Raw genomic sequence first — 26,991 nt, 5'->3', positions numbered from 1 at the left:
TTAGCTTTTTAAATTTTTTATATCAATTGAATTCTCTCCATTTCTACTGGCACTACCCTAGTCCCAATCATTATAGCTTTAGCTTAAATTGATGCAAAGAACTTCTAGGTGATTTTCCTGCATTTACTCTTGCTTTTGTTTTCCAGCCTTTCTCCACTCTGCAGACAAAATTATCGCCAAGTACACCTCTGAACAATTTCTCTCCAATACCCTCTCCATGCATATTCTACCATCACCTCATCAGATTCTTCCCACGGTTCTGAGTGGCCTGAGACCTAGCTACCTTTCAGCCCTATCTAGTGCCTCTGTCTCCCTTGGGCTCTGTGATCTGCCTTGGGGCCTTGCATAGAGCAGCCCCCATATCTGTATCCTCACCAGTCTCCCCATAGAGCTTTTGCATGTGCTCTTCTCCTTGCACAGGAATTTCCTGTCCATTATCCTGCCCTCAATTCCACGCTCCCCTAACCTAGTTTAGAATTCTATATTCCAAGTCTCATTTAGAATATCAGTTCCTCAGAGAATCCTGCTTATCCTCGAAGCTTGGTCACATTTCCTTACCTCTCTTAATCACAAGTAGTTGGAAGGACTATGTCTGACTGATTTAGCTCGAATTTTACCCTGGTAAAACTGCAATGTGAAACATGCTCACTTTTTTATGAATAAAAGAAAGAAGCAACGAATATACCACTATGTACAAATTAACAGAATCCAAATTAGACTTTGAGGTTTAACACCTTGGTTTCACCGTTAGGTGAATGACCTGATTTAGAACTGTATGTGGTATGAGCATAATTGGGGCAAATAGTGAAAACTCAAAGTTTGTATTCCAAATATATATTCAGTCATGATTCTTTTATTGTACATGTCTCATGTACAATATTATATACTAAATTGAATTATATACTAAATTGAATTATGTTTTATAAGTATCCAAATAGATTTTATATGGGCATCCTTTGGCTTTTTCCCTTTTACTAAATTTCTTCTGATAATCATCTCTACTAATAATTTTTCATTTCCTTTCTCTTAGACGATGTTTTCTTTTTCAGTCATTATCTTGACACTTATTTACAATTTACTTTTCCATCTCTCAGTATAGCAAATTCTTTGCCACTTTGGATGTCCAGATTCTCTGAAAAAATCTTTACATAAAAATGTCCTCTACATGAATCACAGGAATTAGAAATTATATTGCCCTGGTTGTTTAAATTGTTATATTCCCCTATTGTACCATGAAATCTTGCTGCAAGAGTCCTGTAGCTCTCATTGAGTATCGCATCCACCTGTGGGATGAATTAGTGTCTGCAGTAGAGTGGATTTAAATAGCTGTTGAATAAATGACTGACATATGAAGATGCAGTTACTTGATGGTACAAAAGATACCTTAAAAACCTAAGCATTTGTTTTCATTACAGAGAGATTCAGAAGTGCCAAGTATGGAGATTTCTAGCTGATAGACTATTAGGAAGGGATTTACTGTATTCTTTTTTTTTTTTTTCCTCTGCAAGAGTACAGCTGGGCTCCATTCTTGGATATCTGGCTAGAATGAAAATACCTGTATTCTCAATGAGACCTGGCACTGACACTTCCTGATTTCCTGCCTCTCCCTTTCTTTTGTTCTGAACAATTTTCAGGGAGTGACCTTATCCTCCTTGCTTCATTTATCTCCAGAGTGAAGGGCTGTGACTCCTGACTCATACTCAGTTGATTCACTTCCCCAGAGCACCGCTCCCCGCTAGTTTCTGAAATTGAACCTGATACAGACACTCTGCAGCTCATGTAGTAACTCTGCTCAAGAAAATAATCTTACTTTCTGTCTCCCGTGGAATGAAAGGCAGTGTCCATTTCTCTGGAGCTTTCCTGTGAACTGGCTGCATCTTATAGATGCATTTTTGCATTGTCTTGGGAGCCAAGAGAATGCTTAATTAGAACAACCAGCCAGGAAAGAAATCAATATTTACTTTTTCCCTTCATTCAATGTTGGGCACTGTTAGAGGCATTGAGGAAATGTTTTTACTTTCACAGTTTCTGGTGAATTGTTCTTTTTAAAATCAATGGCAAAAAAATTCGTTAGTTAAGTGTCACCTATGAAAAGCCTCGAGCCCGCATCATCACTTCTATTCTAAACGTATTTTATTTTCTCTTCAGTATTTGCTTAGAGGATATTTTATTATTTCATAAACCAGTCTGAGAAACTAAACTTCACAAATTTCATAAAACTTTAGTGTGCAGCACTAAAGTGTGTGCTGTGTGTGATTTCCAGACCCTTTTTCTGTTCCCCTTCTACCATTTTTAATAATTCCCCCCAAATCACTGACATCAAGAGCAAAAAGAATTGCTGTCCTGTTACAAATAACTTGGACTTTTTAGAAAGGAAACCATTAAAAATATTCCTTTCACATTTGTAATAGTTTTGAAAACCAGAAAAGTAAATTCAGTTTCAAGTAAATTAAATAATCACCCATTAACATTTCACTAGGCTCAGCTATTTTTCTTATACAGACATGGGATTAATTTGAGGAAAAGAAATTTTAAAATTTCCAAGAAAAACTTAGCAAAAAAAATCACTAAGTTTAAATCATTAAATTTGTAACTTTAATTTCATTTTGCTTTATCCTCTTTCTTCTGGAATCCAGATAAGTAACTTGAAAAGCAACTGAGCTTTCTCTCTGGGGAAAAGAAGGAAAGAAAAATGACAGCAAATGGTATTCAAATCACACAGAGCTTTGGGAATTAATATCCTTTTAAATATGCAGTGCAAAGTCCTACTTTGGGTTACAGTCTTTGTAAGAAACTATAAAGCTTGTCGATTTTTAGAAAATGGTGTTGGTAGTGATATGCTTTCAAGCCTTTTATCTAAATGTTTTAAAGAACAAAAAGCATATTTGTCAAACATTTGAAACTTAAAAAAAGATATTTCTACAATAGTGGAATTATAAGTCTTTTATATAAATAATTGATCCCCAAAACTGAAAATGTTTCACACATAATTTAGTTTACCTTTGTGAAATCTCTTAATCAAACTGACCTAAAAAAGCAGAATAAGAGTAAAAAATGTGTAGAACAGTATTGTCACATAGCAATAGGTCAGTGTTATGAAGAAGATAAAGGTCAAGTCTAATTATTGTGTTTCTTAAACAGAAACAGAAGAATAAATATACAAACTGCAGCAGGCTGAGGTTAAGGGGGAAATGTTTTGCTGTGATATAAGAACAGTAGATGTTAGAATTAATTGCCAAAGGAAGATATGAAAAACCATGGCCAGTTAGATAAAGACTCATGAAAAGAGGAGGACAAGATACTACTGATTTTAGAGGAACAGTTTCTGATACCAGTATTGGTATACACTTTATCTAGTTCCTAGTATTCTAAATCATGCCACTGTGCAAACGTGTGCTTTTTATTTCTGGATTTATAGAGAAGTCTTCTGTATGAAATGAAAAAAAATCAAACTGATATATCACTAAAAAAAGTTAATGCAGAGAGGAAAAAAATTTGACTAGAAAAAGAAAAGGGAAGGCATTATACGTTAGCATAGATACATATGTAATATAGGTCTATAAAAGATGAGATTTTCATTTTTGGTATTGGACATGGTTCAACTTAAGAAAGCAGTTTTTATTTCCATTGAGGTTTTCTTAATATGTATTTGACACACACACATATGTATATATGGTGCCAAAAAATGTATACACATTTTAGGAAAGGAAAACTGTATTCAAATTGTAATACTCAATATATACCGATAACAAAAGATGAACACAAGTCACGTTTGATTCCTGCAGTTACAAGAGGTGCTCAAAGTGGTTACCATCAGTGTCCAGACACTTCTGATTACAGCGAACTACTGCTTGAGCAACACTGACCAAAGTGTCCACTTGTATACATTTGTTTGGCACCCCCAGTATGTATGTGTGTGTATATATATACACTTTTAGTATACACACACACACACACACACACACACACACATAAACTTTTAGAGGTGGAAATGCGTGTATTTAATTTAGGGAAGAAAGTGAGACAGAGTCCAATACATGTAACTCATAATACATGTAAAAAGCTTCAGGAACAGTAGAACCAGTGTGTGGCCTAAAGTAAGGGCACAGTAAATGTCAGCTATTATACTACTATTATACTACTATTATACTACTATTCCTACTCCTACCTCTAGTACTCAAAGTACTTTTCTTTAGGGAAACAAACACCAAACAATTATACCATAAATGAGCAACAGGTACAGAACATGTACCTTGTTATTTCTCTAAAACAAGTACTTCGAGTACTAGAGGTAGGAGTAGGAATATTTTGCGAATATTTTTAAGTCATTTTCTCAATTTAAACCCACACAAATATTAATATTGCTATTTACAAATGTAGACACTCAAACTTTGAGACATTGGGTAACGTGTTACTCGTAAACTGACAAGTAGCAAGACTGGTCTCAGAACTGGAGGTATAGTCAGTCCTCTTATCGCTCTGTACTTTCCTTCTAAATATTGGTTTCAGTAACCTCATTGATCTCATCAAACTAACATTTAGTTATACAATTTTTCTTTGTGTTTTACTTCAAAGTATGAAAGTAGAAGAATAAAGACAAATGTAGGTCAAGGGGAGTTCTCATCCTCAATGAAATGAATTTCCTCCTTAATTTTGACTTCCACTTTTAGTAGGGTGGTGCAAAAGTAATTGCAGTTTAAAAGGTTAAAAATAATTGCAAAAACCGCAGTTATTTTTGCACCAACCTAACACCTCCAATGATCACTTTCAGTAAAGGCTCACCTAAAATTACTGAGCAGCAAATGACAAAGTTAATTATAGATTACAAATGACTGTCTTTGCTCAACATGTGTTCTCGATACGTAAGTGGTAAGCTTATTTAAGTGTGACCTCACAGACACCCTGCAGAGACACAAGAACAGGTGTATTTTAAGAGATAGAAAGGTAGTGTTTGTACTTATGTACATAACATACATAGTTATGTATGTCGGTGGTCTTTTGATTATTTTTATTGTTAGAATTAAAACGTTAGTTTGCTGCTAGACTTTTCTGCCAGAGTAATGAATTCTCTGAGGGCCAAACACTCCTATGTCCCCAGGGATTTGAGGATAGGGGTTGAGATGAGAGAACCGGTCACGCTGAGGGGGCCTGCTTGGCTCTTTTCTGGCCATCCATCCTGGTACCCTTTCTAGAAGCAAGTAGCTGGTTGATTTCTTTGTGATCTTTTGTGTGCACTTCAAAGGACAAAGAGTATAGAAAAGGTATTATGGCTGCTGAATTGCTCTTTCAATGGGGTGGGTGTGGATTATGATGGCACATTTCTTGATTTTCTTTTCAAAGTGTGCCTGCGTGGGAATATTCTTAAGGTAAATACATGAGTCATTGCAGAGTAAATATTGAAATTACATGTGACAAAATAACATTTAACAAGGGGAACCCACAAACCTATAGTGCTTGGATTCACTCCATACATGCTACTTAACCAACCAATGGCTTGCGCTATTCTCCATAATAAGTACTATATCCGATAGATATATTGTCAGATTTTTGGTGTTGGAAAGGATGGAGGTCAAACTGTTTTCTGTGGAAGAATGTCCCTTGATCTAAAGCCAGGACCCATAGAGTAAACTGTAAACCTCACTTTCAACAAAATGGATGTGAAGGAAATTAAGCAGTTTTTTTCTCAGTCCAAATTGATCAGAAGCAGTGCTCACGAAGCTGTCTTTTTTATTCGTAGGCCTTGAAAAAGTCTCAAGAAGAATTGTGGAGTCTTGGTATTGGTACTGACTGCGTATTATTTGCCCAGTTACCCCATCAGATGTTTGAATTCCTTTGAGAAACCTATCAGTACCTCAGGCATGAACTAATACCAGTTAGAGACCTGATAGCACTGGCCTTCGTCTCCAGATGACACTTGGGGGTCTTCTCTGGAGCGACGTCTGGGAGCCTCTGTTGATGTTTGGGGCTCTCTGGGCTTCTTTGGCAGGCATCTCACATTATTGAATACTCGCGCAATCAATGGCCAAGTCCCTCAGGTTTCCTCATATAAACTTTAAACCAGGTCCCCATCCTTCTATATTCATGTTCATTTTTTTAAAATCCTCATTTATCTGCTCTGTCTCTATATATTGTAGTCTCCTCCTCTGAGGTGCCCTCGATCTTCACTCACCAATTCTGTTTAATGACTACTAGCTCTAAAAAAAACCAACAAAAAACAAAAACAGAAAAACAACCCGTAACATTTGTCTATCTCAAACTTTTCTATAGTAATACTTATAAATTATAATGATTTTATTACTAAAAAATGCATTGTATTGATCATTTTTCGTCAAGACCTAAAACAACATAAGCAGTATAAATCTATTTTTATCACATTAAATAAAAAGAATCACAACATTACAGTCTCCTTTGAGTACTCTAACAAAGGTAATAATACCAAATGTGCTGGAACGCATGTAAAATTCAAATGTGAGTGTTGGAAGAGAAAGGAGGAGAGAGAGAGTTTAGTGGGCAGGTTGAATAGTACAGAGGAAAGATAGGAAAGGATCATAGCAGAGGGAAGATGGGGAGAAGGAAAACCCGTCCAGTGGAATTGCAAGCAGGTTGATACCCACTCCTTGAATAAACAAATGATGACTGGCACTAAGGGCCACCTTACCCTCTGCCTCTCTCTCCTGGCTCATTCTTCCTGAGGAAGTAGGGAACCATCTGGGAGACTAAGAATCCATCCCAGCCAGGGACGAAAGCAATGTCTTAATTTGATGGGAAAAGATAAGGTCACAATTAAAACGTACACAATCCTTGCAGGAGAGATGAAGGAATTCTCTAAGAAGGGGAGAATTACTGAGGGGGAGATTGAGAAATACAAGATATTATTTTGAGTTTTCCCATGTTGGCCTACAGTTAACCCTGCATCCTTTCACAAGTCTTCTGATCATTAGAAGCTATATGGCAGTGTTTTTAGTTAATCTTTTAAAATTTATTTTTCAATTACCATTGACATACAATATTATATTAGTCTCAGGGCAGTGTTTTTCTTAGACTTGGTTGGCTCCTGTCATTTCCCTCAGCAAAGGATCATGGTGCATTATAATTCCTGTGAATTATGAAGCTTTCTTCAAACCAGTGAAGGCCAGCATAGTGGACTGCCTGGAATATAACATTTTCTTTCATTTTGATTATGGAGATTTGAAGTTTGGACTCAGAAATACTCTGATTATCTCTTCAGTATATCCCTGCCATATTTTCTACAAGTGATGAAACCCAGCACATGTCACCGACTGTAGAATTCTCCATTCGTTCTGATTGATTTTATATTTGCTTGGACCCAACTTTAAATTAGATTCAATGTAACTTAATGTTTTCCACATGTACATTCTGTTTTCTTGGTCATTGAGGTCTACAGCTGTGTTTAAAAACAAGAACTGAGGGTTGTAAACTTTTGTTTGGCTTGCAATGGAGTTTCATTCTTAAATTTTATAGGTAAAGGGCAAATTATGCAAATAAGACATTGAAAGCAATGGGCGTTCCATGTGAAAAGAATACAGCCTGACTTTGAAACTAGGCTTAGTAAATTGTATTTATGTTAGAATTAGGGTAAGCATTGTAATGCCAATAAGAATTCCTTTGATTCAGGCATGACTCTACCAAAAGAGTTTCACTGTTTTCATTGCTTAGAGTTAGGCATACCTGGAAAACAACTGTTATAAATGGTAGCTCAGTGAAAAGTGATGATGAGAATAGAAGAATTGAAATGGATTGACTGTAAGAGAAATAATAAGACATAGAGAAGGACTTGCTCTCAGATTAGCCTTCCCGGTTCCCTGGTCCCTAGTTTGATGAACATTTCCCCATTAAGTTTGGACAAGGACCTCATTAACTCCTCTTGGGGATTAAAGGTTCAGTTTATTCCATTGCCACTGCCACACTTGTATTTAGAAAAGACAGCATGATAATCTGTTTTATTACTCTCTTGACTGATAGGATTTCTACTCATTCTTATTTAATCTTTCCAGGAATTTACTTTTTGAACAGAATTATCACTGTAACGCTGAGGTTACAGTTTTTTTTTCTTTCTCTTTAATTCCAGGAGCACCATTTACTGTGAAAAACTTCTGCTTCTGATTTTTCAGTACACATTTTTTTTTCTATCTGAAGTGTCTTTTGCAGCTTAGTAAATTGTAGCCATCAGTAGAATTATAAAGATGAAATGAAAATCAAAATCCTGAGCAAGAATGTGCCTACTGATACAAATTAGTTATGTAACTATGTAACTAAACCTATGTAACTAAAGCAAATGTATTGATACAAATTAGTTATATTTCAGACGTTCAAATTAAAACACAAAGTGAACAAAGTCAGGCCCTCCTTATATACTTTTAGGGAATTTTTCAATTCAATGCATTATGCCTTCATCTCCTTCACACCTTCCATTTTCATGTATGTGTGCAGATTTATGTGGGTTTGGGGGCATAAACTTACACAACCATGTTGTTTTCTTTTGTTAAATATTCAACCTGTCTTCATTCCAGAAGAAAGAGGGAGAGGGAGACGAAAGATAGATGAGATCGGGGGAGTTATGTAAGAATACATATATATACAAGAATACACACACAAAACCAAAAAATGCATATGCATTTTAAGAAAAAAAACAACTATTAAATTGTAATACTCAATATATACTGATGACAAAAGATGAATACAAGTCACGTTTGACTTCTGCAATCATGAGGTGCTCAGAGTGGTTACCATCAGCGTCCAGACACTTCTGATTATGGCAAAGTACTACTTGAGCATAGATAACATCTCTTAAAATGTATATACATTTTTTTGGCACCCCCAGTGTGTGTGTGAATATGTGTGTGTGTGTGTGTGTCTGTGTCTGTGTCTGTGTCTGTGTATGTATAGTGTTTGGTTAAAGAGCAACTTTTCAAACTTGTACTTTTAGGGGGCTTACCTCTGGAATCATATGACTTGAAATGAGATGGGCTAGGCTTGAGTAAAATTCAGGTTGAATACAGCAAGTGTGCCTAGACTGTGTCAGGATTGTTTTGCACAATCTCTTTCACCCATTAACTTACTGTTCATTCATTTATCCACTCATTCATCAAACAACAAATAGAACGGTTACTAAATTCCTCAAGGAACAAAGATCTAGTGGGAGGAAACAGATAAATTATAATACAACTCAGCAAATGCTACAATAGAAGAAGGAACAATATTCTGTTGGCATCCAAAAGAATGAGACTTTCTTCCTCTGCTTTTACAGTGTCTCTGACAAGCTAAATTTATAATTTATAAACAAATGTAAACTTTGTTTATAAGCTTTGCATGTATCTATTCAAACAAAGTCAATAATTTATAGATTTTTGGAGTAGACTGTAGCTTGGTTCCTAACCTTTCGTAAATTAAAGTAACATGAATTTTGTTTCTAATAACTTCTGCCAGGAAACAAAGTTCATGCAAGACTTTTAGATCACAGCAACAACCTTACACATAACAGTCTAGAAGGAAACCTATGTAACTAAAGCAAATGTATCATTCTAAAGCCCTGCTGTCCAACAGAAATATAAAGTGACCCACATATGCAATTTAAAAAAACTGGTGAACACACAATGTGACATATAGGTGACGTATTACAAAATTGTACACTTGGAACCTATGTAACTTTATTAACCATTGTCACCCCAATAACCTTTAATTAAAAAACGGTTGAAATTAATTTTAATAATCTATTTAACTCACTATATCCAAAATATTTTAATTTCAATGTCATCAATATAAAAAATTAGTACTGCTTTAGTTTTTTAATTTCAATTATTTAAAATAAAATAAAAATTCAATTCCTCAGTTTCATTCCCATACATCAAGTACTCAATAACTAACACGAAGCTAGTTAGTGACTACTGTATAAGACAGCACATATCTAAGGTATTTCTTTTATAGATAATTTTCATGGTTATTTACAAATTTAAATGATTAGAACATCAAACTCAAGTATCAGATAGGGAGCTCTTATAAGAATATCATATTATATGTTAAATTCTTTTAGAAAAAGAAACTTTTCTTTTCAGGAACCTCCATCCACAATGAGACGGGCAAATAGTTTCACTATGATATGAATTACTAGTGAACATTTATTCTTAGATAACCATAAACTACCATATGCAGAAAGGTAATTATTTAAGGATAATGTAGTATTTGGGGAAGAGAAGAGTTTTATTCTCGAGAACGACTTATAATTAATATGGAATCAATTTGATTACAATATAATCTGTGTATGCAAATGTGAAATTTAGGGCAGAATAATCATTTTTATTGTAAAGAATGCACTGATTTCCACAGCAGGAAAAAATTAGCTAAACTACACAAATCACTCCCAAGGGATGTATAAAAGCACGTCCATAATGGGTTTCTAACGTATGTGGGTCAAAATGTTTCCTTTTGATTCTCCAATATTATGGCTACTTTGAGACTTTATGTTGATTTCTCCTTGGAAGTTAGAGAGTTGTTTTGGAGAGTAAGATATAAAAAAGAACAAGAAATAAAAGGAATGCTTTTCATTTGCAATTATAGTTGTGAAATTTTCTGTGGAGTTATAGGTATGTCTGCTAACACACTCTTTCCTTTGGGTATTGACTAATATTTAGCATCATATTTATGAGGTTCAGTGTTTCACAGAGGTGTTTTTTCAGGAGAATAAGGTGGTTCCAATACTTAAAGTAAATAACGTATTGACTATACTGCTTTTATTAATATGTGGTTTTATTTATTTAATTTATTTTTTAATATGTGGTTTTAAACTGCTCTATTCAAACATATAGAGTAAAAAAAAAAATAATCAAAGGCTTAGAGGTCCCATTTCAACACATGGTTTTTTTCAGGGTTTTAGGTTTTAATATTCAAGTTTTAGGATGAGCCTGAAGTTATGGAGGGATCTCAATGGGATGAATTCATTTGGAGTCACTTCCAAGGATGCTAGCTAGTGGTCTCTAGAGTTGACTTGTGGGTAATGTTTTGGGATCAAATAAGGCACCCATCCCTAGATCTTCCTGGAGTGCACTTGAACACAAGTCAGTTGGCTCAGAGATTGCCCTTCACTCAATAACTGGACGAGGTTTATCACTCTTGCCATTCCTAGCATGGATCTCAAACTCAAGTTTCAGATAGGGAGATTTCTTAGCTATTCTAATTTTTCCCAACAGACAATAGATTTCTTCTAGCCTCTTGATAGTAGATGACAATTAGCAAAAGACAATTGATTTCTCCTTAGAGTTATACCACCAGGGAGCTGTATTGTGTACCTGGCTATTTAAGAAATGCTTGTGGAGTGGATAAATTATATTGTGATTTACACTCAGGTACATAATTTGACCACAGTTGGGGAGTGTTTTGGTGTTGTTTGTTTGTTTGTTTAAGCTTCTGAAAATATAATAGGAGTCTAAATTTTTTTGAGTTATAATTCTGGAAGATTCATTACAGATATGCCAAATTGGCTGCAAGAAAAAATTATTCCTATCCAAATATAAAGTTACTAATGTGCTCAGTAGCTATTTCCCACTTTCCTAGTACACAGATGCTCTTTTAAGGGTATTTGTTGCACATGATAATCCCTCCAAATTATTATGCAAAGGAAAATATGTTATGTCATTAAAGAGTAAAGCATATTAGAGCACATCTGAAAAGAAAGGAGGTACATCTGACTGGAAGAAAAGCCAAAGTTTTAAAGAGGGGAAGGCACATTATCTCAACCTTGGAAGGAAACTAGTTCATTTTGACAAACATTTACTCAGTGATTACTGTATGCCAGCAAATGCAATGAACTGAGGACTAAAGGACTATGCAAAGCCCAGTTCCTGCTATCAAAGAGTTTATAGAAAATGGGAGAATTTAGACATGCATATACTAGTGAAGAGTGTTTGATGGTGGAGATGGAGCAGTAGAAAGATCCCTTGAATGAAAGTTCTAAAGACCTTGAAGTGTGTAGCAAAGGAGCCAATTCAAACAACAGGAATTGGTCGCAGCTTAAAGGAAGCAGCCTATGAAGAGGGAGGAGGAGACAGAAAGCTAGGAAGATACTTTGATCCAATACAAGTAGTTAGTGAAAGATTTTAAGGAGGAACATGATATAGACAGCTCTTTACATAAAGTGTGGTGGTAGGAAGAATAGAAGATTAGATAGGAGGCCATACTTGTAATAAATTTAATGATATGAGGAGTGAATTATAGGACATAAAGAAGAAAGGAGGGGACAGATTCATGAGGGAAGTAGGAGGAATATGGTTTGACCACTGATTAGCTAAAGGAAGAGGGAGGAATCAAAGATGACTCAAGGTTTGAACTTGACTATGTAGGCAGATAGTACCGTTAACAAAAATATGGAAGACATGGTTGGGAGAAAATATAATGAGTTTCATTTTAGATTATTGAATTGTAGAGAGCCATAAAACATCTAGGAGTAGATGTTTAACAAGCAGTTAAAAGTAGATTGGAATGTGGGAGATAAATACCGTCTGAGGATACAAGGGTACAGATTTTTGAGAGCAGTGTTATCTGTTACACTAAATGCCATGAAAATGCACATGAGTAATAGAAGATAAATGATAAGCCCTGCAAAAATAGAAGGGACTGCTAACTCAGTAAAATTTCTGGGAGTCTATAGCTGATATCGTCTCAAAAGTGAAGATTAAGTTACTGCAGCGTCCAGCTCCCTACTATTAAGAAAGTGACATAATATTTAATGGGTGTCCCAATTTTAGAAGCATTTATTAACAGTTGCTCTCTTCCAACTCACTTAAGAAATGGTACTCAATGGCTAGAAGTTTTGAGTGGGATCCAGTGCAAGAAAATATTCTTCGGTTTGTCCAGGCCACAGGATAAACGATCCTACTGCTTCGTTCTTATGACTCTGATTAGATCTATGACGCTCAAGACATCTCTATCAGAATCTGACGCTGTTTAGAGTCTGGGGGAAAATCCCCAATAGGAGAATCAAGCAGAATCCCAAGAGTTTAAAGATAAAACCTTATCCCTTTCATTGAATCATTATTTTCTTTTTGAGAAAGAGATCTTACATGTTGGATTCTGGTGACTGGGGAATCACAAGGGCCTCCGTGATCGCAAGCTGCTGTGCTTTTTATTTGATTGTCTTTTCTAGACTATGAGCTCCTTGATAACAAGATACTTTAGCTTATTCATTTTTGTATGCTTCTCCTAGCAAGGACAGTTATTAATTGCTCAAAGCAGATTGATTGAAAGTCCATCCCTTTGGCCCTGCAATTATTGACATGTATGCTAAGGAAATACTCAGATATGATATAATATTTGTATTTATATATTTATAATAGAGGAGAAGTTGTAAAAGCATTAATGTTCAACAGTAGATAAATGGTTGACTAAATTATGGGATGGAGGCATTATAGAGTATTATGAGCTAAATATTATCACTAAAACCTGTGATTTTGAAGAACATTGATGACATGGAACCATAAGCAAAGTATAATCCTAAATTTAAAATATAATACATAAAACTGTAAATACTACATGCTTACAGTTTCATCTCTAAATCTATCTTTTTTATTATTAGTTTCATATGTACAAAACTACATAGTGATTAGACATTTACCCACCTCATGAAGAGATAACCCCAACAAGTCTACTACTCATCTGACACTGTACACAGTTTTTACAATAATATTGACTATATTTGTAGCTATTACAATACCATTGACTATATTCCCTATACTTTACATTCTGTGACTATTTACTTTTTAATTATAGCTGACATTCAATATTATTTTATATTAGTTTCAGGTGTATACTATAGTGCTTAGACATTTATGTAATTTTTGAAGTGATCCCCCAATAAGTCTAGTACCCATCTGACACTATACACAGTTTTTACAATAATATTAACTATATTTCCCATACTGTATTTCACATCCCCATGACTATTTTGTAGCTACCAATTTGTACTTCCTTATCCCTTCACTCTTCTTACCATCTATTTTTGAAGGAAATAAATATAAAAATTCCTTTTAGACTGAGGATTATTTTTGTTTAGGAAAATATGAGGTGTGATCAAAAACTATGATGAATGCTTAAATAAAAAAAAATTTTATTACAGTAACAGACACATTGCCATTAATCCCCCTCAAAATACTTCCCCTCGCTTCAAACACACTTATCCCATCGTTCTTGCTCCTTTCTGAAGAAGTTCTGGAAGTCCTCTTTCGTGACTGTCTTTACTTCATCCTCCATCATGACAACACTGTGTGTCACACATCGCTTCTGGTATGGCAATTTCTGTCAAATAAAGACATTATGGTGTGTCCTCATCTATCTTTTTCACTGGATCTGGCACTGTGCAACTTCTGGCTCTTCCCCAAAGTCAAAATGATTCAGGACATCGAGTCAACCATGACAGCGCAGTTAAAGACACTCACAAAAGAGGACTTCCAGAACTCCTTCAGCAAGTGGCAAGAACAGTGGGATAAGGGTATTCCAAGCAAGGGGGAGTAATTTGAGGGGCATTACTGGCTATGTGTCTTTAACTCCAATACATTTTTAAAATTTAAACATCATATTGTTTGATCACACCTTGTATATTGAGCCTGTTCAAGTAGAAAATAAAACTCAGAGATCATGTGTTTGTAAGAAAAATGAAGCAGAGTGAAAAGAGAGACACAAGGTGCATTTTATGTAAGATTGTCATGGAAGGCTGCTCTGATAGATAACATCTGAGCAAAAACTTGGGTTATGGGGCATATACCGTATGTTTGCTTGTTGGGAGGAATGATCCAGTAAAGAGGAAATATCTGGTGGAGTAGAGAGAAGGGATAGCCACGAGAGCCACGTCCTTGACTACGGTAGGCTCAGGTGACTAGTTAGCATTAGGTCTGAGCATAAATGATTCCTTCATTCTGGGTGCTATTGCAGGTAGATTAATAGGTATCATGAAAGTTCTCTTCTGATTGCTTCCATCTACAGTAGAAGCAAGGTCATCAAATAAGAGTAAAAAGAGGAGATATATGAAATAGTCATGTAAGAGAATGGTAAAATGAATCAACATTTAATTAACTAAATTTATGTATGTAACAATTTTTATTTTGTGTATTTTGGGTGAATTTATAATTTATTCAGAAGTGCAGGTTTTTCCATCTCTACATCACTTCATATCTTTTCCATCTCCTCGTACCAAACTGGTTAATCCAGTGGCAAACCGACAGAAAGTGAAAGTGAAGAGAATTTGCTCAGTTCTAGAGCACCCAAAGTGAACTTTCGTAACAAAAGTATCCCTTTTTTCCCTACTGATGAAATAATTGCATTTTTCCCCCTCACTTTTCCTCAACAGGGTGGTGGAGATTGTCCAGAAATGAGTATTGGAGCTATAAAAATTGCCTTGGAAATTTCTCTTCCTGGTTCTTTCATCTATGTTTTCACTGACGCACGGTCCAAGGACTATCGGCTCACGCACGAGGTGCTGCAACTGATACAACAGAAACAATCACAAGTGAGTAGGAATCAGCCCTAAATGTTCCACGGCTGCAAGTAGTACTGCACGTGAGAGGTTGCCTCTGCTCTGTGACTATACTATGCGTGGCACATGTCAATAATTACAACTATTGAGCCAGAGATGCGTACTGCAATACAGAGAAGGAATGATTGGGGCTTAATTAAGGTGCTTGTTGCCATTGTATCCTTATAACTGACAGAAACGTAGACCTCACAAAAAAGACCTGTGTTTAAAATACCACCTCTCCTATGTGGAATTTTGTCAGAGTCAGAGTTACTCATTGTATCAATTAGCTATTGCTGCATAATAAGCTTTCTAACTCTCAGTAGCTTAAAACAACATCATTTATTTCTCACATGTTTGCAGGGCTCATTTGAGCTAGAATGTCTGAGAATAGTTTGAGTTTGGCTTATGTAGGCCTAATTCTGGGGTGACTTGCCTCTCCTCTGAGACCAGGAGGCTACTCAAGGCATACTCTTCACATGGACAAGGCAGAAACACTAGAGACCCAGTGGAAACATGCAATGCCTCGAGTGTAGGCTCAGAACTGGTAGAATGTCCCTGTTTGTCGTATGCTGCTGACCAAAGCAAGCCATGTACCCAAGCTTTGATTCAAAGGTGACATAATGAGCTCTACCTGTTTAGTAAGAGAAATTTCCATAGCTTTCTCAAAGTCCATGGATATAGGGAATAATATATATATAATACTATATATATATATATATATATATATATATATATATATATATATATATATATATATATATGTTCTACTTGCCTAGTAGTATGTTAACACATAATAGGTGCTCAGTATATGTATATTGATTTCTAAAAACCCTTTAAACTGTCTTCTTTTTTAAAAAATCGTAGGTGGTATTTGTGCTCACTGGAGATTGTGATGACAGGAGCCATATTGGCTATAAAGTCTATGAAGAAATTGCCTCTACAAGTTCTGGTCAAGTGTTCCACCTGGACAAAAAGCAAGTTAATGAGGTCAGTTTAATAAAGTGGATCTGCTTTATTACTCGCTACCAAAAATCAGTTTGGCCAATCTAATTGTGGCAGATTTCATTTAAAAAACATTTTGAACAAAAGATTTTTGTTGTTGTTGTTGTTGTTTTTCCCCTAGGCCACAGGTCAGTAGAGTCATTAGACCAATGTGGAGAAGCATAGATGTATCCTGTATTAATTTCTAGATCGTATGATACTATACTGACAAATTATTTAAATTTAAGAATAATAGTGTTTAAAATTTGTTTAGTAAGACTTGAACAATTTTATAGTTTGTTCTTGTTTAATAAGGTGAATTTGCATTTCTGATGCACAGCTTTTGGCGTGGATAAAAGGAGGCTGGACTGTTTAGTGACGTAGAATGTGTGTAAGTTGTTGAGCAAAATTCTAAAGAAGTTTGATGTCTCAGATTAAAAGTAAAAACCTATAACTAACTACTTAGTTATCTAAAAACTTTTATGATAACAAAATCTATCACTTGTATACAATGAAAATCTTGGTGATTTCTAAAAGTGTTAGAGATATGTCTGATTGTCAAGATTCTTTTTTTCTCTTTTTTGTTACCTTGCTTTGGCCTTTTGTTACCTTACCTTGCCTTGTTTAGTGCAACTGTGTTTATTTATATATTTACTTGACTCCCACTTAAGTTTCTAGGAACATGCCAGTACAAAGATTAGGTTGTATATGGGTATACTTCACATCTGATTGACGTGGCCCCTCTATCTATCCACGTTCTATTAATGACATGGTAGTCTCCTTTCTGTCTTGAATAAAATGGTTCAGTAGTCCTCTTATAACTAAAGACTTCCTATTACATTGTGATGGAACCAGTAGGACATTGCAAGTTCTAGAATAAACAATCCAGCAAAAGTATTTTTTTTTAATCAACAGATGATATACAAACCTGGAAGGTGACTTTAGTCTAAAAATGTTTTTTCTTGGAATAAACAGCCTTAGAGGGGGTTGTGGCTTGAGTCCATATTGTGTCCTTTGTAACAATTCAGAAATCCCTGACATTAGGGAAGCCCTTCGCAGTTATTTGTGTAAACGTTTGCATGAGCATTTGGGAGCCTGGGAAGAAAAAGTTGGAGAAGAGTGCAGGACTCTCAGGAACTGGGTTTCCTGTCCCATCCCACAGACTGCGCTTGACCCTAGTGAGGGAGAGGTCACTGTTGAAATTGTTTTTAATCTGGAATAGTGTAAGACCCTGGGGTACAATCAATATTATCGGTACAAAGTAGGGCACGAGTGAGGAAGAGCGTCATTCTCTCCTGTATCAGTGAGGACACTATGCACTTATGGTGTTGCGAACCTTTTAGTTGGAAGACACAGTGGAGTTTGGTACAGACAGATGGGGCATTGGCGTCAGCAGAGCATGTCATGCCCGGTGGACACGGTGGTTCCCAGCAGAAAGTACTAGAGAAGAGAGGCGAAAAGAGACATGGCTGGTACTCAGGGCCTTTGAAAAAACAATTGTTTGTATCTGTTTGTGAGCAGTCAGGCACCACTTGCAGATTCCCAGTACAAATGAGGTGAAACTTAAGGAGAACCATAGACTTTATTCAACATTGGGCCACAGAACTAAAAAATAACATGGTGTGTCCCGTGACTGTAACCCCATTTGTATCCATATACCCAGGGAAATTGACTTACAACAAATTGAAGATATTGTTGCCTTAAACAGCAAAATAAGCCCCACAGAAGCACACGCTTTATTTATTAAATAAACAGCATGATGCATAATTTTTTGTAGTCCTAATATTTTTAACAATTCTGATAATTACCAAATAATTTACAAGAATTACCATTTACAAAAATGTGGTGTCTATTGCAGAGAATTTTGCGTAGATGTATCACTGAAATTTCACCCAGGGGTTTATTAGTAGTGTTTCTCTCCCACATCATCAACAGACATTCTTATCTTTCAATTTAGCTTACGCAGACTAGGACTAGAGAGAAGCATTGCTAAAATTGTCTATTTTTATAATCTGGAGTTTGGTGCCAATGGGGATGGGCCTTAATTTATTTCTCAAGCATAGCAGTTCCAACCCCTCACCAATTGGTATGGGCAAGGTCATGGCCTCCACTTTGGGCCATTTAGACTCAAGGGGGATTTAGCTAAGGATGCCTTGGACAAGTCCTCTTGTTCTAGCTATTTTCCTACGTGGATGTGAACTCCAGATCTGATGCAGGCATCTTCATACGAGTCTGAGATGAAACAACTACAAGGGGGAATAAAGAGCTAAGAAAATCCAAGACCTTTGGATTAAGTCAACGTTCAAATCCACCCTATTACTCAGCCTCGAGTTAAAGAAATGATCTTTTGGCTTAAGCTACTTAGAGTTGAGTATTCAGTTATCTAAAGATAAATGCATCCCATGGTACAATCTCTTCAGAAACAGTGTGGCAGTGTCTTGAAAAATGTGCATTTACTGCATGACTTAGCATTTTTATTCCTAGATAATTTCCCAAAAGAAATGAAAACATGTGTCCACACAGACTTGTATGTAAATTTTCACAGCAGCATTAGTTATAATAGTAAAAAACTGGAATCAATCCAAATGTCCATCAACTAATAAATGGATAAATTGTGATATATATCCATACACTGGAATGTTACGCAGTAATAAAAACAAACTATTGATACGTACTACAATATAGATGAACCTCAAAAATGTTATGGTAAGTGAAAGAAGCTAGATATATTGAATGATTCCATTTGTACCCATGTCTAGACAAAGTGAAGCTACAGAGAGAAAAAGCAGATCAGGGGTTGCATGGGCTTGGCAGTGGAAATGAATATGAACTTCAAATGGGCATGTAAAATATGTGTAAAATATGTACTGGAGTTTGAAGAGTTGGTAAGAAAAAAAGAGTGTGAGTAGTATCTCAATACTTTAAAAAATGTATTACATATGGAATTTGAGACAGGTTAGTTAGCATGTTGCTAGGTAGACAGCGGGGTCCCTGGCGGAATAAACAAAAAAGCAGCCATATCCTGAAACTCCAGATTCTGGAATGTCTCCTTCACTCCAGGACAGAGACATGAGAATACACCTTGAGGTTAATAGATAATCTCAAATCCCTTTTGGCTGGACAAAGAAGCAGGTCTGATAGATAGAAATGCGTTATTTCGTTAATCCCTTCAGGATGGGCAAACAGGACAAACCTGATAGATGAATTCAATTAGAAGGCTCCGCCGCCTTCCCCAAACAGGCATGGGAAGGTATAAAAGTAAGAGCTTTTGCCTCAGTCACTGGGCACCCCCATGTAGGACCCCCTCCCGCTCGGGATCTGCAACCTCTTCTCCTGCCTGAAAAAAAAAAAAGAAAGATAAATGTATTCTAGCTGATAAAAATTCTGTATTTCTTTGTGACATAGTGTCTGCAAGGCCCAGTTTTCCTTGTTTGTCAAAGGAGGATAATAGAATTATCCATTTCAGAAAATCCTTGTAAGATTAAATGAGATAATGTATGTAAAGTGTCCTATACAAAGTCTGGTGCAGGATAAGGGCCAAATAAATATTATTATAATCCTAGTAATATTGTTATTTTGCTTTCAAAGTGAGGAAATTGGGCCAGTGTGTTTGTTAGAAACCAGATGGCTAGTTGTTGCTAGGAAATGAATTTGAGTGGGAGAGTCCAGGAAGAGGCTAGGGTTTCTTTTTTCTTGTGTGTAAGGAAAAGATATTGTGAAGGGGCTATTGGAATTGTGTAAGCCAATATATTGCTTATAGAAAGTTACCACGGTGGAAGATTTTGCTAACAAAAAGCCGAGTGACAGCATTAAAATTGGATTTACAAAAATTTTAGTACATAATTTAGCCATTTTTCTTTTCTCTTGTTCCAAATTCTCCTATTATATAAACATTATAAATTCTAGGGACACTACATGCTACAGTGACATTTGTGCATTTCGTAGACACATGCTGAGTCCTTTCATTTTACTCAAGAGCATTTTTTTTAATCTGCTGTTTTTAAAGGAAACTGTAGAGTATTATGCTTTACCCTCTTAATCTAGTTCATCAATTTCCTAACCTAGTGGGGTATATTTTGTATCAACTCTTTCTTGAGCCAGTTTGAATTTTTTTCTTCCTGTTTTTTTTTTTTTTAAATAATGATGATTAAGTAGAAGACCTAGGTATCTTTCATCTTTATTTAACATAAAAGGGAAACCAGTGAAGAAATTAATTGGCCAAACATAAGAAGTCTATAAATCACTGTATAGTATTACATTTTAGAAGTACAAGTTAAGACACATCTCAAAGATGTACTTAATTCACCTTTGAAGATGAAACTGGAACTAAACAGTCTTACCCCTCCATTCTTTGTAAACTGGATGACTGTCAATGGATGTAATTAATGCTTCCTTTGGTATAAGAAAAGTCCAAGTTTGAAATCTCAAAGTTACTCACAGATAATATACTTGTTGTGTTAAAGAAGCTAACACAGAGATCTATTGGTAGTTGGATGATTCTTCATCCCTTTTCATTTCTTGGTGACTTCCATTTTCCCCAGTCTAACTGGAAAATGGGAGAACAAGTTGCCCTGCGGAGCCATTCCATAAAGGTCAGTATCCCAGGAAACAAACCCTCTGGAAAAAGGTCGAAAACAGATTGGGAGAGACAAAATGAAAATATCCAATACAAGCAGTACTGTGTAGTGATGAAGACTCCAGGCTCTGGACCATGACACATACCCCAGTCATGTGACCTTGGACAAGTTACATAGTTTTCTGTCTCAATTTCCTCATCTGTCAAATGAGAATGATGGTACCTCCCTCATAGGTTGTTGTGTTTAGAACATCAATAAATATTAACTGCTATTATTTTTATTTAGTGACACATGTTAGTCAAAATATTCCAGCAACATTTCAAGAATTTTCCCTAAGACAAAGAAATATATATTTAGTGTCCATCAAGGATGAGATGGTCAAAGGCCATATGCTATAATGGGAAACTCTGGTGCTTTAGAATCAGGGAGACCTGGGTTTGAAAGACCTCCCTGTCGTTCGCTAGTTGAACAACTTTATACAACTGTACAACTTCTCTGAGACTGTTTCTTCATGTGAAAACAGGCACATTAACTCCTAGGACTGTTGTGACAATAGAATAAGAAGTGCATGTAGTAAGTTGAATAAAGGCCAGGAGAATGAAAATCGCCCACCCTAGAGATTCTTAGAACAAGGAATGGCTCATTTGTTAAGTAAAGCACCTATGGTTTTGCTTTGATTGTAGTCCTAGGGGTACAGTTTTCCTATGAGGGCTCAGAAGGAGAAGAGTATTTTGGTACATCCCCACCCCCACCCACACTTTAGAAATAAATACCTAAGGGAGAATGGACTCAAAACTACTAAAAACATTTGTAAGGTTCTCAAACTTTTACAACTTACCTGTATTTGTCATTTTTTCTTACTTTCACATCACAAAAATACCATTAAAAATGTAAAAGATCTAACTGCTTATTCTGAGAATAGGAATAACATCAATAATAGTCATAATAATATAGGTAACACTTGTACAGTAGTTAGTATATTCCAAGCACTGTGATGAGTGCATTCATTTAATCCTAACAGGCCTATGGCCATTAAATAAGTTTTTAAACTAAAATCAAGTATGTTATTTTTTGTTTTTTTCTAAACAGGTGGAAACATAATATACACCTGGCTTCATTTAACCATATTGGTGACCTATAAAACACTAATAACAATAACATAGTAACATAATATGCGCTGTATAGGAATCACTAAGGAAAATAAATGCTACTCCCTTGCAAGTTCCCCTGCAGTCAGCATGTGTGTATTCAGAGCTACTGAGAGGAGAGGAAAGTAGGCAGAGTCCCCTGGTGCTCCTGCAGGAAAGAGAAGGGGGGTGGGGGTGGATTTGGGACTGAGAAGGATCCTGGCACTGAGCAATGGACAGGTCCATGGAATTCTTCTGGAGGAAGACAGAGCAGATGATCCTATCTTCTGTCTCTAACGGGAATGGGGACTTTAAGATTAAAAAAAAAAATATATATATATATATATATATATATATATATATATATATATATATATATATATATATATATATATATATATATATATATATATTTTTTTTTTTTTTTTTTTTTTTTTTCCCACTAAGGAATTTCCAGTGGAAAAGAAAGAATTGAATTCACTAGATATTTTAGAGGAAGCAGCTAAAATTTAGGAAACCAAAGTGACAGTTTTGCAGCCAATCTGTGAAAAATAGCAACAACCTGACAATAAAAATCCTCATAGATTACTGGATATACTTCTTTAGCTAGTTTTATATTCATTTTCACTGGGGTCAATATTGATATTTAAAAAAAAAAAAACTATCAACTTTGCTGGAGTATGAATTTGGCATAGCCCCTTCCTGCTGTTTAAGTTGATGGCCACTTGTGACTAGAATTCTGACCAAGAGTTTTCTGCATATGTGCTTAATGATGAGAATCTGAAACCCAGGGTTTTGAACAATTAATAATTAATTGAGATGAGGTACCTGCCATTTTTTTCCCCTTATTCTGAGTTTCACTTCAGACATTATTTAAAAATGTAACCTTATTACTGACCTTGAAAATAAGTAGAAACGGGTGTTTCCTCTGAAATTTGAAAATGTATCAGAGACAATTATAACGTTGCAGAATGCTACAGGAAATGTGTGGAAACAATGCGTAAATGTTTCCACTTATCCCTTCTTTGAATTCACCTAATTAAATTGAAAAGGAAGTGGAAAGCTCAGATCTCAAACTTTAAAATATTTTGGAAGTCTCTAAATGCACAAACACGCCAAAAAAGGAACCCTTACCTTAGTTTCAGTGGAATGCTTTATTTTTCTATCATTATGCTAAGAATGACATGTTATCCTCATGAGTGTGTGGTGGGGATGCTAATACTCCAGGCACAGAGCTTTATTGGTCACTAATATAGTTAAAACGCAACCATGTGTGCTTTGTGTTTCCATTTGTTTAGAAAAAAAGCAAAACATAACAATTTATTGGTTCAAACAATTATTGCTCATAGGTCTCTGAGAATGTGAACAGTTTTTCAAAATGATATTTAAAGTATACAAAGTACATAATATTCCTTGCAAGTGGAGAAAAAAAAAGATGACTCTCCTCAATAGAATTGCATTTAGGCCAAAAATACCAAGAGTCCAGCAGAGCCCTCCCCACATTGTGAAAGAGTGGGAAGTGGAGGGTGCATGTTTAAAAAGATAAACCCTGTAAAAAGTGGATGTGCATCTTCCATTGCATGGTTTCGTGTATTGGCTCTGGGACCTGTTGGAAGCACTTGTTGCAATCTGTGGCAGTCCATTCGATGACAGCAGTAGAAGTCATATCTTGAAAAGAAAACTCACTGCCTGTGAAATGTAAGGCTCAGTATGAAAGTGTTCCCCCATAGACCTTCAGAAGACAATCATAATATGTAGCCCCTGGTATTACTTGTCTATAATTCAGAAAACAGAATGGATACTGCTCACTAAAGCTTCTTCCTAAAATACAAATGAAGAGAGAAAGGAGAAAGAAGATTATATAAATAACTGAAAGAATATTTCCGAAAAGAAATGTTATTTAAGAGCAAATGTTAGTCAATAGGTTACATGCATTCAGCAGGTCAAAAACACATAGAAAAAAGAAATAAACCTGTTTATTTAGTTGACTATTTTGATTAGAAACTGAAATAAAATATCGATCTATGAGATGTCCGCTTTAACTACATCAACCAATTACTTGCGTAGCTCACTCTGGGTTTTCAAGAGTCTTAACTATCACAAAGTTATAGCATCAACCTCAGTCTTTGAAAAATTTGTTCCAGCTGGCACTGGCTTGAAAGAGATGATCTATTCTCCTCATGTAGAGGGCTCGGTCTTTATTTTTACTGGAGTTGTGGTGGAAACTAAAGATTTGATTTGAGAGAAAAAATGTCGTGGTGCTTGATAGTTAAAACTGAAACAAGTGGTTTACCACTGAAGTCCGAGACCACGATCACTTGAAGAGTTGACCTATTGGGAACCACAAAGTAACACAAGAAACCATGAGGAAAAATCTGCAAAGTTGAAGCAAATAAAATTCTAGTGAAGCATCAACAATTTGGATATTTTCTTTCATATTTTATCTCTTTAAATTTTAAAGGTTCCTTTTAAAATTTGTGTTTAGAAAAAGCATATATCTATGGTCAAATAAACCTCTCTCTCTCTCTCTCTCTCTCTCTCTCTCTCTCTCTCTCTCTCTCCACCCCCCTCCTTCTTCCTCCCTTCTTCTATCTCTCTGTCTTTCTCTCTAAAAACACACATCCCCCAGAGTCAACTGATCTTAGAATTCAGAAATAACAAGAGAACTAACACATTTAAAAGGTTATATACCTGTTGTTTCAAAAAATATTGTATTTGTATTTTATAAAGATTTTAAGTCATTGTTAAGAAAGCAATTCTGTTTCAATAATCTAATCTAAAATTAGAGACATATACAGAAACAATTTTTTTTGGTGTGAAAATCAAGTGAAATCATGTGTCCAAAAAATTTTGGAAAGGACCAAATTTTAAATCTTGGGTAGAAGAATTTTGGAATCTTAGTCTCTTTTTTCCCAAAGGCTCTTTAATATCTAGGGCAGTTGGTCAATCTACCCAAGAGCTTCTGTGCCCAGGATACCTCCTGCTAGTATTTTCCCTTAATAGTGATAATTGAATAATCCAGCCCAAGGTAATTGGCTGCTATTAATCTCTAGACATAGAAGAATTTATATAATTTTCTAATTGTTTTAATTACCAACCCAGGAGTTCTATTATATAATTACTATTCATATGAAAGAAAAAGTCGTAATTTTTGTACTACACACAGAAGATAAATATTATTTTGAAGTTGCAAGAAAAGACTTGGTTAGTATCTCTGGCAGAAATAATTGTGTCAGTTAGAAGTAGCTTAATACCTTTGGAGAAAACATTTGAATTTGTTGTTTGAAAAGCAGTTTCAGGGATTTCATACAAAAAGAATGAAGAATACTCCAGGCCTTATTTTCAATGTTTTTGTGTGATACGAATCAATAGTCAACTTGGAAAACAGTAGACTTACCTAATGCATTGGCAAGCAGTTCCATGAAGATATCATGTTGCAGTTCCTATGTAAAAGCCAACTATATATCATGATTTATCCATATTTGCACTGGGTTCAACATCAATAAAAACACCCATCAGGGACAATCTAATTTTTAGTTCTTTTTCTGCAATAGCAAAGAGGAGATGAAAGAGTTAAGAGTCAAAGTGAGGGAAGTTTTATTTTAAATTTTTCCTATGACCAAAGGTAAATAAATGGAAACAGAATACATGCGTCATATATTTTGCAGGTTTCCTTAAGCATTCCTAGAATGAACCAACTATAATAGGGTTATAAAAGCATAATCTTTTAAGAGATGGTATGAGGTACTTTTGGGAGCTCTCTTGTAACCTTTTGGTTATGATTTGGCTTTGTGACAAAAATTACAAATGGCTTTTCTCTTTCTTGCTACAGGCCCCAGAAGAAAAATGTACTTTCAGGTCATTTACTACATAATTTAAACAGCTTTGGTGTGAGTGAATGAATACGAGAAAGGAAAAAGAAATTCAAAATTCTTAGTTGTAATTTTAAATAGGCACACATAATTTATTTATTTAAAAATGTTTTCGGGTTACTTTCTCACCTTTTTAAATATAAACTCATAAAAAGGACATGGTATGGTTAAACCATTTACAATTTGAATATTAAGATCTGTAAATAGGAAGAAAGTCTTCAGGAATTAGTGAACCCATTTGTGAAAATTTGGCCACTGTCCATTCAAATAATATTTATAAAATTAACAAATTAACTCAATAATATAATCATAAAATAAATTTAAATAACAAATTAGTAAAAACAAATAATTAAAATTATAATTACTTCAAATGATGTTTATTAAGAGTACATACCAGGTAAGATTGCAGTTTTTAAAAATATATATATATTTTAGAAAAAAATAGAAAGGTCATACCCAAATATGTTGGTGGTAATCACTGGATAATACAATTATAGGTCATTGTAATATTTTTTCTTTTATGTGTTTTCTTGATTTTTAAAATTAGTGTGCATTATTTTTAAAATAAAAAAAAAAAAACAATGAAGGCATTTTCACCAAAAAAAGAAAATTTCACATACTTACAGAGTGGGTTTATAAGTAAGGCTCTACGCTGTGAGCTATAGGGATTAAGGATGAATCACACATCTCAAGATGTCAGAGTTTGGAATCTAGGAGGAGAAAGTCTCCCCTATCCAAAAGCAAAATTAAGAACCAAACCCCACCTTCTAAAGTTTCTTTCTCAAGTACAGGGCTTCTGTGTTCTCAGCTGGAAACTCTGTAACAAAAGATAGATTTAAAAAAGAACAGCAAGCAGAAGTTTATTAACATGTCTACCTCACGTATACATGAGAGATACCCAAGGCAAAAGGAGT

At 35.2% G+C, this 26,991-nt stretch overlaps 1 protein-coding gene across 1 annotated transcript in view; it reads left to right on the top strand.

Annotated features, from left to right (window-relative positions):
- The window catches only part of HMCN1 (hemicentin 1), a 398,907-nt gene that overhangs the window by 96,351 nt on the left and 275,565 nt on the right, over positions 1 to 26,991 (top strand). The window contains exons 3-4 of the mRNA XM_081026514.1: positions 15,353 to 15,511; positions 16,385 to 16,507. Coding sequence (XP_080882640.1) covers positions 15,353 to 15,511; positions 16,385 to 16,507 — 282 coding nt within the window. The remainder of the gene's footprint in view (positions 1 to 15,352; positions 15,512 to 16,384; positions 16,508 to 26,991) is intronic.

The sequence above is a fragment of the Rhinolophus hipposideros genome (genome assembly GCF_964194185.1).
Source record: "Rhinolophus hipposideros genome assembly, chromosome: 19".
NCBI lineage: Eukaryota > Metazoa > Chordata > Mammalia > Chiroptera > Rhinolophidae > Rhinolophus > Rhinolophus hipposideros.
This window is presented reverse-complemented; position numbering and strand designations above follow the sequence as displayed.